This window comes from Paroedura picta, chromosome 5, assembly GCF_049243985.1.
Source record: "Paroedura picta isolate Pp20150507F chromosome 5, Ppicta_v3.0, whole genome shotgun sequence".
Taxonomy (NCBI): domain Eukaryota; kingdom Metazoa; phylum Chordata; class Lepidosauria; order Squamata; family Gekkonidae; genus Paroedura; species Paroedura picta.
Genome location: NC_135373.1, coordinates 105,019,120 through 105,034,848, shown reverse-complemented (window position 1 = coordinate 105,034,848; position 15,729 = coordinate 105,019,120). Strand labels below are relative to the sequence as shown.

The following is a 15,729-nucleotide window of genomic DNA, read 5'->3' as shown; positions in this document are numbered from 1 at the left end:
ATATGAAAGAATTCTAATAAACTAAATATTTACCTTAACACCTATCACATAGAATCTAGATTGATTTACAGCATCAGTAATTAATTTCTCCTAGAACTGAAGTTTCCCAGCTTCTACTTTTTCCTAAAAATATTACATATCTACACACCCACACCCTTTTTCAAAAGAAGGGTATTTTCCAGAAACCAAGGCCAAACCACACTTGGCAGTGATATTACTCCTTTTATCTTCAAAGCATACGACTAGTGTTAATTAACAATAGAAAAGCTAAATTATATAGCCACATACATCAGCGGTCCGCAAGCTTTCGCTTGCTGCGGACCGCTGCGGTGTAGTGGGGGGAGAGGGCGGCCCGGGGGCCCTTGCACGTGCGGCAGCCCCAGCGCAAACGCACATGCGTGGACTGCTGCGCACGCGCGTTTGCGCCCGGCAGTCCGCGCATGCGCGTTTGCGCCGCCGCCATGTCGGCGGCCGCGGCTCTCCCTCCCGGCCCCTGGGGCCGTAAGCAAATCGGCCGCTAAAGCGGCCGATTAGCTTGCAGCTCGGCAAGCTTCTCTTCCCTCCCCCCCGAAGCGAGAAGCTTGCCGGGCCGCGAGCTAATCGGCCGCTTTGGTGGCCGATTTGCTCGCAGCCTGGCGAGCTTCTCGCTTCGGGGGGGAGGGAAGAAGGAGCCGCGGCCCGGCACCGGGCTGCAGCCCGCGGGTTGGGGACCACTGACATACATCACTTGGCTGCTACATTTCCTAATGCTTTCAGAACTCTACAACAGATGCCATTTAAAATATTGTGCATTGCAACGATTTGTTTGCCTCCTGGGTTAATAATTTTGCCAGCCATTAATAGCACATGGAATAGTTGCTTGAACTGCCTACTATTTAAAATATAGAACGTGTTCCGAAGAAGCTACAATCAAAGCATCTCAGTATTGGGCAGAACACTGCCGTGCCTGCAACTTGCTGTGTAACAATGATGGCATTACACTATTCCCTGTGGGCATAAGTTACACACTGGCTGGCAAACAAAGTTGGTGAGTTTGCAGTGATTTTGTATCATCCCCAGTGGCAAGGACTGCCAGGGGGTCATGGGAATTGTAGTCCATGGACATTTAGAAAGCCACAGTTTGGCCACTATAGCAACTGTCAAGTTGGCCAGTGAAGACACTGTGGGAAAATGGTGGCACTCTGATGGGCATGGCTGTCAGAATCAATCAGGTTCCATGTGGTATGGGGGTGGAGTCTAATGTCCATCTCAAGCAGGTTGTAGAGAGGGGCAGGCCACAGGAATTCCACTCATTGTCAGGAGCATCCACCCCTACCCTAAGGTGGACCAACTCCTGTCAAGAGATCCAGGCACTTGATAGTGGGGAAGGGGTTTGAGCTGTTTGCCCCATAGGCTCCCTCAACATCCACACAGAGTATGGATGCCCTTCTGCCCTTCTGAAGGGCAGAAGCAAAAAAGGGGTTGTTTTTTGCACCCTTTGCATTTGCTTATGGAGGGCATGCTTCCCAGTAGCCCAGCCATGTTGCCAAGGGCAGCCGTGTGCCACCACTGCCAATGGCATAGCAGGAAAAGGGGCCACTGGGATGGGCTCAGATGTGGGGCCATGCAGCACCCCCGTAAGATACTCCTGATTCCCTCCGAAATAGAGCAGAAGTGTTCTTGGACTGGAATTACCATCACTCCACTCTGGGCACTGTGATTCAAGTTCCAGAGACATTCCAAATCCATTCTGTATTCATCACCACTTCCATGTGTAGTGACGTCCAATGGGCACCCCCCCCCCCAACACCTTCCTCCAATAATATTGAGTTCATCTGCTGCATCAGTTCCACTCCAGCCATTAACTGCAAGTGATAGGTACCCCCATGCTTCAGTGCATATGGATGGGGCTAGGTATCTTAATTCTTCTGTTCTACAGCCTGGGAATGCATCTGCCATTAATCACTCCTCTGGACCTTTTTTATTCCCTCTGCTATGTTTTTCAAGCAGGAGTTGTACCCAAAGGACTGATAAAATCACTCGAAAGCTCACGCCCTGAATAAATCTTTGTTGGTCTTAAAGGTGCTACTGGACTCTGATTTTATTGTGCTACTTCAGACCAACACGGCTACCCATTTGAACCTATCCCAAAGGACTGATAACCTTGTTAACTCAGCTTGTTATTCTAGCAGGATTCTTCAATCAGCTAATCATTTTCATTATACTGCCTAGTTGCTGGCTAGTCTCGTGAGGCTGCTTTCCTAATTTACAGCGGATTTAGTCTTTATTTATGGCGATTTCCAGTCTATACTTTGTCCCAGTGTCTGAGCACTGCAGCCAAACGAGCCAAAAGGCGACGTCGTCAGTCACAACTATCCCTTCAGCCTGCCAAGAGGCCCGCGCGCCGCTTCTCCCTTAACCGCCTCCCAATTGGTCACGTGCCGCTCTTCCAACCCATCTCCCTTGTTATGTTTTCTTCTTCATCCCTCCAAGGACGCCGGAGCATTGCGCACGCGCACAAATAGGAGGGCAGAAGGTATCGATCGAACGCAAACGCCCCCCCTCCCCCCGTCGCCGTCACGCCGGGGGAGGAGAGCGGAGCCCGCAGGCGCTCCAAAGAGAGCCTACCAATCGATTGCCTTTTCCTTTCCGAGGTTGGGGCCGGCGCGTGTGGGCGGGGCTTGCCAGAGACGGGGCGGGGCTCCATGTCATCACGGGGTCGAGTCGGCGGGGCGAAGGAGGCGGCGCTTCACCGACCCAAAACAATAATAAGGACGGCGACTCCCAGAAGCCCCCGCGCTCTCTGGTGCCTCCTCTCCCTCCGGCGTCGCTGCTTTTGCCGCTGAGGGGCCTGCGGGTGAGGCGGCGGCGGTGGCCGGGGGGGAAAGGCTCGTTCCTCCCCCGCCGCCATGAAACTCCGGGTCCGGCTGCAGAAGCGGACGGGCCGCCTCGAGTTGCCCGGGGCGGAGCCCACGCTGGAAGATCTGCGCGCCCGCCTTTGCCAGACCCTGTTGCCCGCCTGGGGCTACAGGTAACGTGTGGATGGGACCGCGGAGGGGGGCCTTGGCTTGGGGAGGCGCTCTCTGTGCCGCTCTCTCGGGCCCGGGCTGGCGCACCTGAGGGACTGTCGGATAACAACAACCCTGTGAGGTAGGGTAGGCCGGAAGGGAGTTTGACAGCTGCGTGGGGGATTTGGTCCCTCGTCTCGTCGGTTGTCATGGCGATTCTACAGGCACCAGGATGACTCCGAGGGCTTTTTCTCTTCACGAGGCCTGTTACTCTTTTCTGGCCTCGTTGCACTCCTGGGCTGGCCCGGTGGAGCATATGGCAGAGAGAGAGTTAATATTTGACATGTTAAGTTCCAGAATAACCGCCTTGCAGAACTGCCTTGGCCTCCCTCCTGCACCGGATTTGGCAATCTAGAATAGCCAGCGCAGTGTGCCATGGGGAAACGAGTGGGTTACAGTACAATATACTTTGCATATAACTGGAGCTCAAGGGGAGATATGTCACACTGTTCTAGCCCCCAGGTTTACTTTGGGGCTAGATAAACGGAAGGAAGAGGTTCGTCTTGAAGATAAACTTGAATGCGAAGGCACACCATGCACTGTTCAGGGAAGGAGGTTCAGGACTTCACAGGCATTTGTTACTGGGGCCTAGATGATGGGATGAGAAGAATGCTTCCCATTCTCCCCCCCCCCCCCAACTCTTGTGTCAATTATGTGCTTGGCATAAAGACATCTGCAGTACTGTTGGTGGTTTTTTTTTTTTTTGAGGTCTTGAATACTGTAGCCGGACCCGGAGTTTCACCCACTGGGGGATGTGGGTGGCATTGACAGACTAGTGTTGTCCCATAATGACTGTAGCCATTATGCAGAGGGAGGCGTGAGTCTAAGGGTCTGCTGAAGAGCCCTGTCATGTGATGTCTTGGCAGCGAAGAGCTGATGGCACCAAGCGCCGATGCAAAGAAGGAGATGCACAAGCAATCCATTATGTCCCCCAAGATTGGCAGCTGACACAGCTATTTGATTTCCTGTGCTCCTCCAGCCCAGGAGGAATATATATGAAGAAGATTCCCACTCCACTGTGTAGGCACAGAGAGCCTAGTGTTCCATAATGGCCCTGCTGCAGTCCATCATGCAGCAGCTGTGTTGATAATATTATCCTCTTGTCTGACAGAGAAGCAGGGAAAGAGCCTTGCAGGGTACACCCAATATGGGATTGTGCAGATACACAGAACAGTAGGAAATCCCCAACTATCATGGAATTAACATAAGTTATATGTACCAGGGCCGTATGGACTTTAGAGCAAGGTACAGAGTAACGCAGGGGTGGTCAGACTGCTGGCAGGAGCTCATGGTAATTGTAGTCCATGGACATCTGGAGAGCTACAGTTTGGTCATCTCTGGAGTAGTGTAATGGCACCCTCTGGTGGGATTAGTGTATCGCTTGTGGATGTGACTAGTCTTCTATGTTGGTAAGAAGGAGCTTACTTTTTTTTTTTACCTGCCAATATGCCAGCAATGAAACTGAAAGCAAAGTCTCCTGTATTGGCTACTGCTGAAATAGAAACCAAAGTGATTTTCTTACAAAGTTATCCTTTCTTGCTATGATGTTGAAAAGATGTCTTGCGTGTCTGCTGGTAAAATATAGAAGCAGTGGTTGTAAATATTAAAAAGCAAATGAAAACCAGGCTGTTGGAGTTTCACTTAGAAAAGCTGTAGCTCAACAGTATAGTAAGATATATGTGGAAAGTTTCTGACTGGCTTTTGGCCTTAAAGTGCCCTCCCATATCAAAGATTGGGTTCAATGCTGGGACTTCTGGGGATGAAGACCTGCCAACATCTGATTTCTAAGCGGGCTGTTTGGCAGTACCTTTTAACATTTTTGTTACATTCAATCATTATGTTTTTTGGGTTGGATATGCTGAGCTTTGCCATTCAGTCTTGTCCCATTCTCCTTACTACAATACCCTACCCCCTATAGCTTTTGTCTGTTCAGTTCCCATATGCTGACCCCTTCCATCTTTCTTCATTGACTGAAAAAGCTGGTTGAATCCAGCTTTTGCATTGATTTAAAATAAACTAGATGTTTTATTATTTTAACTCTTGATTGTCCGAAGATGTGCTTAATTGTAATGGGCATGTTTTAATTTGATTATTTTTGTGTACTACCCTGAGCCTGCTGTTGGGAAGGGTGGTATATAAGCTTAAATTTAAAAAATATACATCATCTGATCGCATGCATGTGTGTAAGGAGCTAACAGATAACAAATATAGGAGAAAATAATTTTAAAAACCCATCACCATTGTATCTGCTGCTTGTATTGTAATAGTCATGTTACTGTTTGTCTGTTGTTTAGTTTGCAGGCCAAATGGTGGAAATATGGCCATCTACCCCATGCCGTTCTAACTTTTGTTTTTTCCTGCAGTTCTGATACCCAGTTTGCAATAACCTTGAACAACAAAGACTCGCTGTCTGGGGACGAGGAATCTCTAGCATCATTTGGAATTGTTTCAGGAGACTTGATATGCTTGAGGCTGGAAGATGCTAATGCAATACCTACTTTACCTCCATCCCCTTCCTCCTCTTCAGTCATATGCCTCAACCAACCCAGTAGCACAGAAAATGAAAGGCACAATGGGCACGTAGAAGACCATCAGGTCCAAGAAGATGATCAAATGGATGACAATACGGTAAGTCCATAAGAGCTCAAAAGTTACAAGGAGAAGGCAGATACGTTGGGTTGGGGGGTCCCATCTGGGTTTTTTTGTCATGTATAATCTGAAATTTATTGTTGGAGAGAAAGGAATATGTATTTCACCACTGGACCCTATATCTGAGTTCCTGGATATCTTGTAAATTACTCTGTAAGGTAAAGGTAAAGGTATCCCCTGTGCAAGCACCGGGTCATGTCTGACCCTTGGGGTGACGCCCTCTAGCGTTTTCATGGCAGACTGAATATGGGGTGATTTGCCAGTGCCTTCCCCAGTCATTACCATTTTACCCCCCAGCAGCAAGCTGGGTAATCATTTTACCGACCTCGGAAGGATGGAAGGCTGAGTCAACCTTGAGCCGGCTGCTGGGATCGAACTCCCAGCCCCATGGGCAGACAGCTTCAGACTGCTTGTCTGCTGCCTTACCACTCTGTGCCACAAGAGGCTCTTACTCTGTACTGACCATTAATTCTCTGCCTTCTAAGGACAGAAGCCCAAATAAGGAAGTAATCCAGGCATTTAGGAGCCCACCAGTCTGTGCAATCTTCTGTACTGGGGAACAATAGACCCACATGAAACAAATTAATCTGCTTTTGTTTAATACTAAATAGTATCAATTGTATTAATTTAAGTAGTCAGGAGGCTTGTTTATTTATCGCTAGCCATGGGGCATGTTCTCCCCTCACTGAAAGTTATTGCTCCCGTAGTTTTCTCCTGATGGTTTTACTCAGCTAGATATAACTGTTTTTTTTAATGCTCTTCTGTATCTGTGCTGTCCTTTCAAGGCAGGATCCAGCCAAGAGTTTGCTTCAGAGGTGGTCTCAGCTGTTCCTGATCTCCAAGAATCTGAGGGCTCTTACCCTTTGGAGCCGATGCTGTGCTCTGAAGCTACAGATGGGCAAGTGCCACATTCTCTTGAGACCCTCTTCCATTCTGCAGAGTGCGCCAGTGCCGATGATGCTTTGATAGTTCTGATCCATCTTCTCATGATGGAGACAGGCTATGTACCTCAGGTTAGTAACATCGTAAAAGAGCAGCTCCTTCTGAAACCAAGTGGGAATGTCAGGAACTCCTTTTTGCATTTAAATAGCATTCATCAGTCCAGGTGACTGTAATACTGTCTGCCAGAAAACATTCCTTTGCAGCTTGAACTATCCTTATGAACACACGTTCCTTTTCTTCCACTTTTCATTTATGGTGTGATCTATTTTCTTCCTGCCTGCAGGCCTCTTAAGTTGTCAGGGCCAAAGGGCTGCAAGCCATTTCAGTGTGCTGGATTGCCTCCCCGCCCAAGCAAGCCATTTCAGCGCCACAAGGAAAGTGATCTGGCATGCTGAAATGGCTTGAAGCCCTTCGGCCTGACAGTGGAGACAATAGGCCTCTCAGCTGTCAGACTGAAAGGGAGCCAGAGCACTTCCCTCTGCTTCCTAAGGGAGGGAAACAATCCAGCACTCTGAAATCATTTGCAGCCATATCAGGCTGACAGTGGGGCATGTGCACCTGTGAACTGTCAGCCTAAAATGGCTGCCAGCCAAACCCCTGAACAGAACAAAGGTCTGCAGTGCTTGGCGGAGACACCTCCCTGAACTTTGGTTCGGGAGGTATGAACTGGGGGATTTTCGTGGGCGATATTCAGTTCTTGCCCCTGTTTGTGCTCATCCCTGCTTAGGACTGTGACTTTTGTCTAATTTGTGAAGTTATTTGCTTCTAGTACAAATGGCTTTCATTATGTTTTTGGAGTGTCACTTTGACTTTAAAAATTAAGATAAGAAGTGACATTTCAAGTTCCCTCAAGCATGTATCAGTTTGAAGATTGCACAGGAAGTAACATTAGTCTAAAAATGTTTCAGCTGACTCAGTGGAGAAAAGCATCCTCTGTGCAGGTTCTGTGCATCCAGGGTGGGTCAGACTAGTTTTTCTTGTGTTCTGGAAGTGGGGCAGGCAGTGTAAATACAGCAGTAGTAATTCTTTCTTTGTGACAAGAGGCTGCTACATATTGTGGGCTGCAGTCAAGATGCCTATCATGGGCAAGCATAAATTCCTCGGCAGCACCTGGGGTTTTTTTTGATGGGAAAGCCACTTCAAGGAGGAGCTGGATAGTCCACCATGTGAACTGCTTTTTCATTGCTTTCAGGGGACAGAAGCAAAATCAATGTGCATGCCTGAGAAGTGGAGAAATGGCGGAGTATATAAGCTACAATATACTCACCCACTCTGTGAAGCTGGCTCTGCTGCTCTGACTTGCGTGCCTTTGGGGGACTTCATTGTTGTCAATGGTAAGTTTTCTTGATACAGCCTGTGCTCCTCGTGTTCTGCCTTTCCCCCCACTGGGTCTCAAGCTTGCAGCTATGGTTCTAGTGCCTGAAGTGTCAAGGAGAATTTCGGTCAGTTTTGTGAATGCTTTGTGGTCCCTGAGGCAGGAGTGGTGCGGTGGAGACCAGTCTTCTGTCAGCTGTGCCCTTTTGGCTATTGAGCCAACCTGTTCACTTTTCTTTGTTATAACAAATGTAGCTTGTAGGTTATGATTCAGCAATAAAAGGTTGCATACATTTGCAAACTGGAAACTGGACTTCCCACAGTAAGGTCTCATTTCGCTCTGTACCCAGATGGCAGTGTGTTGTTAGCAGTGGTTTCTTCCTGTAGCCTTTAACTTGGAGGAAACCTAGTTAAGTCTTCAGGTGGAGTCACATGATGATTACATTTTGGTTTGCAGGCCCAGCATGCTTGATTCAGATTTTCTGCATGGTCAGAAAAAGAGGAGCAGTGTTGTGGTAATGCGAGGTTGAATGCGAAATACTGCTGTTACCTGCACATGAGAGCACTGTGCAAAATCATTCTGAGGAACTTGAAACCCTTCGGAAATTCAAAGCTAAAGTGTTTGAGTTTCCAGCAGAAGGCTGTGTACTATGCAAGGTTCCCAGAGCCCCGTCCACCGATTCCAGAATATTTTAGACACATTCCTTATTGTTCCCTTCTATATGACTTCTGAGTTTGCGCTCACAAATGAGCAGGCCAGCTATAAATAGCCTTCCCAAAATAACAGAGTTCATTTGTCTCCCGTGAGGCCAGCACTGTGTGAGCTGTTATATTTTCCTCAGAGGTGTGATTCCTTGTGGGAACTTCTTCTTGTGCTAATGGATTTTGCAGGGATGTAATAGAACTGATGCTCTTGTATATGTGTTGCTGCCTCTCTGGGGGCCGTTTCAGAAGAGTCTCTTTGTCCAAAACAGTTTATTCTGTGCAGGATGCAAAATTTTGTTTTCATTCTGATCAAACTCGGGTATGTATTTACAGCAATGTTGAAAATCAGTGGTGACATTAAAAGTGTAAAGAGACTACAGCTTCTTCCATCATCCTTTGCTTGTTTTCAAGACTCAGGTACTTAATATTTATTTTTATTTTGCTTCCTTAATAGCCACATTCCTCCCCAGTAAGGACTCAGACAAGTTAGATCAGGAGTGACCAGACTGTGGCTCTCTAGATGCCCATGGACATCTGGAGGATCACTCCGCCCTCTTCCCCCTAAGTTAGATCATCCATCTCTCCTTTTTAAGCTATGTGTTGGGCTGTGTGCGTGTGACTGGCTCCAGGTTACCCAGCAAACTTCCATGGCTGAGTGGGGAGACCTGGGCTTTTCGGACTCTAGTTCAGAACATGAAGCAATACACTGCAGTGGCTTTCATACAATCTGCTTTGAAGAATCAAGTCTCAGTCTTAAGTGGAGGACAGAAGTCAGCAGCAAAGGATTCTTCAACAGGATTTCACACACACCAGTGGAAGACTCTTGGGCCAAGCTAGATGTGGCTGAGTGGGAGAGGCAGGAGAAGAATGCATATGTCAGTACTGACCCATCCACTTATTCATTTGTAAAACAGGAGATGGAGTTTGGTTGTTTTGTGGAAAGTGGGCTGTGTAGATGCAAGGAACAAAGCATTGTCTTGGCCTGCTGCAGTTTGTTGCTTTGAATTTTTCCCTCCAATGTCCAAGTGGGCTGAGCTGGGAATTACTTGCTTCCAACAGCAAAAGGAGGTCAAGTCTAGCTCCTCTTGTCTATGCCTTATAATTGAATTCTGGAACAACAAATGGGTAACTACTTATTGACCTTATCACAGCCTTTCGAGAGCCAGTTTGGTTGTAGTGGTTAGGAGTGCAGACTTCTAATCTGGCGAGCCGAGTTCGATTTTGCACTCTCCCACATGCAGCCAGCTGGGAGACCTTGGGCTCGCCAAGGCACTGATAAAGCTGTTCTGACCGAGCAGTGATATCAGGGCTCTGTCAGCCTCACCTACCTCACAGGGTGTCCATTGTGGGGAGAGGAAAGAGAAGGCGAATGTAAGCCGCTTTGAGCCTCCTTCGGGTAGAGAAAAGCAGCATATAAGGACCAATTCTTCTTCTTTAGCTATATTAGCTCAGGTCCTGCTTAATTCAACAAAATGTCTCATCCATTCTCTTCCTTGTAAAAATGAACACACAGGCATTGCTATGCAATGGTTTCCACCCACTGACACTTGGCACAGGTTTTCTCTGCCTTTGGTAGAAGAGCATTTTTATTTATTAGAATAGTTTGAGTAGATATTTATCGACTTGACATAACTGCACGTTAATGTATGTTTTGTGTCTCTCTTCTGAAGCAAATATCACTGGAGTGTATAAAGATCTACAGAAGTTATCTCGCCTTTTTAAAGATCAGCTAGTGTATCCTCTTCTGGCAGCAGCTCGTCAAGGTAAGAGAAACACTAAAGGAAGCTGCTTATGGGGCCTTTGTAAATAAACTGGATGTTTGTACTGTGGTAATAAACCTGTGCCAGCTTAACTCCAACCAGAAGGAAGTTTGAAATGCTGATGAGATGTCTACATTAGCTTTCAAGCTCTCTCCCCACACCCATTGTCAAAAATGGAGTTCCACTGGTCTTGGCACAGAAGCGAGTTTTGAGATCACTGCTCCTGTGACTTACCTGGACCAGGGTCTTTTGTTTGTGCCTTACATCAGGGGTGTAGTCAACCTGTGGTCTTCCAGATGTCCATGGACTACAATTCCCATGAGCCCCTGCCAGCGTTTGCCACAGGTTGACTACCCCTGCCTTACATCTTGTGTCCTCTTTTCAGTTGGTGCCTGTGGCTGCAGTAGGCCACAGGCATCATCACATGCCTGTAATTGTGTATGTGAACTTTTAATGACTTCAAGACATGGAGATCACCTGCGACTTCCAATCTGAGTTCACTACAGTCCTTTTCTACAGTGGTTGAAATTGGGTGCAGAACTGATGGGAGTTCTAGTGATTAGAAATCTCTGAAGGCAATTTATTTCTTAAGCATAGTTAGGTGTTGTGTGATTACAGGACTGAAATAGCAACCTAGTTCAGGGAATGGAAATAAAATTGATTAAGATCTGAAGCTGGCCTTTTGAAGTTACATTAAACATGAACCTTGTTTTAATGGGCAAAGACCTGCGCTATTATTGAGCCAGCTGGCGAGACTGGAGAGCCAGCTGGTTTGGCAGTGTTAAGTAATAAAATGCTATTTTGTTCTATTCTTTTGCCAGGCTTAGGAAATACAACTTAGGATAGCTGATGCTATCATGTACTATTGTTATTTATTTGATTTATAGCCCACCACTCCCAGCCAAGCTGGCTCGGGGTGGATTACACATTTGAGACCTCACAGTAAAACCCCAGTAAAATGCTCTATCCCACCCTGGCGACAAAAAAACTACCCTCCCCATTCTGCAACTTCCCAACCCACTGCCTCGGGATAGATAGTAATAGATGGTAATCTGAGAGTGGCTGCTGTTCTAGCCAATCCAGGGGGAGGGGGCTAGGTCTGATTACCCTAGCCTCAGCCAAAGATCTGGTGGAAGAGCCTTTCAGGCCTTGCGGAACTGAGAAAGCTCCGACAGGGCCCTCAGTTCATTCCACCAGGTCAGAGCTAGGACTGAAAAGACCTTGGCCCTGGTTGAGGCCAGGCATACCTCTTGTGGGCCAGGGATCACCAAAAAGTTTTCACTTGCAGAGCCCTGCAGGGGGTATAGGAGGGTAAGTGGTTCCGCAGATATGTAGGGCCCAGACTACGGATGGCCTTAAAGGTCAATACCAAAACCTTGAACCTTATCCGGGCCACAATTGGTAACCAATGCAGCTGCCTCAGCACTGGCTGGACATGGGACCTCCATGGTGTTCTTGTGAAGACCGTAGCAGCTGCATTTTGCACCATCTGCAATTTCCGGGTCAAGGCCAAGGGAAGGCCAGCATAGATTGAGTTACGGAAGTGAATCCTGGAGGTGAATGTTCCATGGAGCACTGTGGCCAAGTGATCCAAGGACAGATAAGGCACTAGTAGCTTTTCCTGGCGAAGATGGAACACCAACCAGATGGCCAAGTTCTCCACCAAGACTTGTAGCTGACCGAGGAGTCTCTGCTTAAGCCAGGGAAGTCTTGGTGACTGTGTTTGTTTGTTTTTTCCCAGAGGAGTGATTGGGGCAACTTTTTGTATGCCTCCTATTTCTCTGACTAGCTTGGGAGTTTTAGTTCCAGCTCACCTATGTACATCTAGAAATATTGATGGAGCATGATAGTGTATTGAAAGTGACTGGTTGCCAAAGTTTTGGAAAACTTTGAAAGAGAACTTTTGGTTACCCAAAATAATACCTCTTACATATCTTGATGTTCTTCAGAAAAGGAAACATTTCCTAGGAATCTCTTTATGCTACAGACATCATTCAGGACCTATAGACCCCATTCAGAAAAGTGCACTGTTAGTATTGTGAGTGCTGACTGCATTCATAAACAAATAGGCAGTTTGATAGATTTGTAAACTAGATTGGAAGTTGGGGGGGGGGGGGAAGGCTGTAAGGAATGTTGATGATTTTTTAAATACTTAACATCTTTTTGCTTGGTTTGTTCATAGCTTTGAATTTGCCAGATGTGTTTGGCTTGGTGGTCCTCCCACTGGAGCTGAAACTCCGCATTCTAAGGCTCCTGGATGTCCGCTCACTCATCTCTCTGTCTGCTGTTTGTCGGGACCTCTACACAGCTGCAAATGACCCACTGTTGTGGAGATTTGTATACCTTCGAGATTTCAGAGGTGACTGCTTACTTGGGTGAAGGGAGAGGCTTGTTCCCAAGCATGGTTTTCAGGCCACCTGGGTTTCTTTATGGAAGTCGGCAGCACCAATGGATAAAAGGCAAACTACTGAAATACACCTGTTCTGGAGATGGCTTTTGGCTCTAGAGCAGCACTGTTCAGCTTTCCTAGGCCTGTTTTGCACACAATAGATAATGCACTTTCAGTGCACTTTAGAAGTAGATTTTCCTGTTCTGCACAGGAAAATCCAGTTGCCAAAGCACACTGAAAGTGCATTATCTTATGTGTGCGGAATGGGCCCTGGACCAAGAACCCAGCTTTAACCCCAGGATGACAACAAGGGACTCATTGATGTCTAAGTTCATGGCAGGTACATGTCATCACACCCACGTGAGGTTGCCACATGACAGGATGAGGAGCCAGAGTGAGGAGATCCCTTAATCTAGGCAAGGACCATAGGCAGAGTTGGACACAGTGAACACAAGCCCAAACATGAGAAGATGCCCCATAATTAGAAGGTGACATAGGAAGGTTTAGAGACACTTCTCACAAATGTATGTCTTTGGCTTCCCTTCCCCTACCAGTGGTCCATTGTTTCTTCCCTGTGTTTATGGCACCAAACCTCCCTACCAGCAAAAGGGTAGTTTTCTTGGGAAGAGAGAAGCCTCCAGGCTGCCAGCACAGGTATGAAACCTTGGAGCAGCTGGCAGAGGTGGGCATTGAGTACATTGTACGGGAAAGAGCTTTTGCTTAAGGGATCTGGATGAGTTTACACTGTGCTAAAAGAATCCTCACCATTGCTCTATAGCCTTTCCTTGCCATCCTGGTGCTGAACTCAGTGTGTGTATATGTGTGCGCGCAGAGGTGCCTTTGCTAGTTGTGCATGCTCTGTAGCAGCAGGTCCTTCTGTCTGATATTTTTATTGTGCCTTTCCTTCAAGGAGCTCAGAGCGGCAGTTACATGATTCTTTCCATGCGTTACAGTCACAACTCTGTGGGATATGTTGGGCTGAAAAGTGAGTGAGTAGCTGAAAGTGGCCCGTTGAACTTTCTGACCCAGATTGTCCTAGTCCCTCTAAACGCTGCACTGTGTTGACTCTCACAGGCCTCTCCAACCTGCCTCAGTGTTCTAATCCAGTGGGCTGGAGATCCCTGACCAATAAGCCCTCCTTTTTTATTTCTGTGAACAAACAAACAGTAATCTCCAACTGAACCTTCTAATCCAGGGGAGCCTTCCTATGTGAAACACACAATGCCTTCAGCTATCGTATAGAAGCCCAATATGGAATTTGTTATGTCAGACTGACTTCTCCCTTCTTTGCAGATTCTGTTTCCAGGCCACGAGACACAGACTGGAAGGAAGTAGGTGGCTATTAGATAATGTTCCCTTAGAAATGTTGTGCAGGCACAGTGCAGAGGGGAAAGCCAGGGTAGGTTTTACGATTGTTGAAATTATGATTGTTGCAGGTAAGCACCGAGTTGTGCTTTTAAACTTGCGTCTTATCCCTGATAACTCAGTTTCAGTTGAACTTAAACAAAGCTCAGCTTTGGCTTAGTCCAGGCTTTCTCAACCAGGGTTTTGTGAAACTCTGGTTTCTTGATGGCCTTGGAAGGGTTTGTTAAACATTTATCAGGTGATATAACCATATATAGTCATATTGACCTGCCTCCTCCTCCTCCCAAAATAGCCAGTGATGGGCCTGGAAGGGAGGGGAGAGAAGGGCACCAGATGGGTATGTACACAGCTCTGCTTCAGAGCCATAGGGAAGGGCGGTATAAAAATATAAATAAATAAATATTCAGCATGACTGTGCCACTTCTGGGGTTTCTCAAAGCCTGAAGAATGCTTTGGGTTTCTCGACAGTACAAAAAAGTTGAGAAATGCTGGCTTAGATGCTTTTGAATGGCAAGTTGTGCTTTTTCTTTAAATAGAATGTTTGCTTCAAAGGAAAGACAAGCCCTGCTGAATGCTTCCTATAAACTAGATTGTTCTGTCCAACTGTTAAAAATGTAGTATTGGAGGCAAGACTCTCGAGAGGGCTGTAGTTCCTTTCATTATATTATGTCTTTAAGAAATACAGTAATTGGGATCAGGAAACAAATATGGGTAGGGATCTTTAAAATGCCTGCAATTCTTCTCGACTCTAGGCTAAACAATTTTTGTATTTTTTTCCCCCTGCAGTTATACAAGAAGAAATTGAAGCAGAAGAAGGAGGCCCTGAGGTGGAGGCATATGATGTTTCTTCCCCCTCCTCCCCTTCCGATCCCATTTCATCCCAACCCACTTTATCCTAACCCTTTCCCTCCTAACCCTCTTTATCCCCCGATGATAATTGGTGGCGAATACGATGAAATGCCAACCCTTCCGTTTATTGGCGATCCAATCAACTCGCTCATTCCTGGCCCAGAGGAGATACCAAGTCTGTTCCCTCCACTACAACCACATTTTGACCCAACAGGGTTTGTTCCGGGTCTCCCACTCCCTGGGAGAGCTGGTTGCAATGACAGATTCCCCCCGAGGCCCAGCCGGAGTCGCCCAGCTGACTGTCGCCGTCCATTCATATGACTCTTACCACCCAGAGTTTTAAACTTCCTGTCCCTGGGCTTGCGTTTTGAACTATAGGATATTCAGCTCTGGGGCCTCCCAGAGTCTCTCTTCTAATTAGGGCGATGCATAAGTACTATGGCATCTTGACTCCAGGGACAGGGTCCAATACCCTGATGCAAATAGCTAGTGCTGCTTCCCTCAGAACTGGTGATCCTTTCAGGAGGAACTCTCTGGGGACGCTTTGTTCTTTTTGTTACCATCTGTGAATTGCTTCTTAGAGAACAAAACCTGGTGGGTCTCTGTTGCCTCAGATAAAGAACAATTTAAGCACAAACGTTCTGTTAGTCTGGACTGCCTTATTCTCTAAATGTCTCCATTAAATCCTTGCAATTGTTTTTTTTTTCTT

General features: G+C 46.9%; 1 protein-coding gene across 2 annotated transcripts; it reads left to right on the top strand.

Annotated features, from left to right (window-relative positions):
- Positions 1-2,690: 2,690 nt before the first annotated feature.
- FBXO7 (F-box protein 7) lies at positions 2,691-15,726 on the top strand. Of its 2 annotated transcripts, XM_077339670.1 has the most exons (10): positions 2,691-3,010; positions 5,411-5,675; positions 6,482-6,709; positions 7,831-7,972; positions 8,991-9,074; positions 10,328-10,420; positions 12,600-12,776; positions 13,717-13,791; positions 14,100-14,137; positions 14,958-15,726. In XM_077339670.1, the coding sequence occupies exons 1-10, from the start codon at positions 2,889-2,891 to the stop codon at positions 15,339-15,341; spliced, it is 1,608 nt and encodes a 535-aa protein (XP_077195785.1). In that variant the 5' UTR covers positions 2,691-2,888; the 3' UTR covers positions 15,342-15,726. The 2 variants fall into 2 exon arrangements, with proteins under 2 accessions (XP_077195785.1, XP_077195786.1); XM_077339671.1 differs by lacking the exon at positions 13,717-13,791 and having other exon boundaries at positions 2,693-3,010.
- Positions 15,727-15,729: the final 3 nt, after the last annotated feature.

Coding starts and splice junctions, on each gene's coding strand:
- FBXO7 (XM_077339670.1), top strand. CDS start 2,889: ATGAAACTCCGGGTCCGGCTGCAGAAGCGGACGGGCCGCCTCGAGTTG. Junction 12,777..13,716: donor ATACCTTCGAGATTTCAGAG/GTGACTGCTTAC, acceptor CTTTCCTTCAAG/GAGCTCAGAGCGGCAGTTAC. Junction 13,792..14,099: donor GGGATATGTTGGGCTGAAAA/GTGAGTGAGTAG, acceptor CCTTCTTTGCAG/ATTCTGTTTCCAGGCCACGA.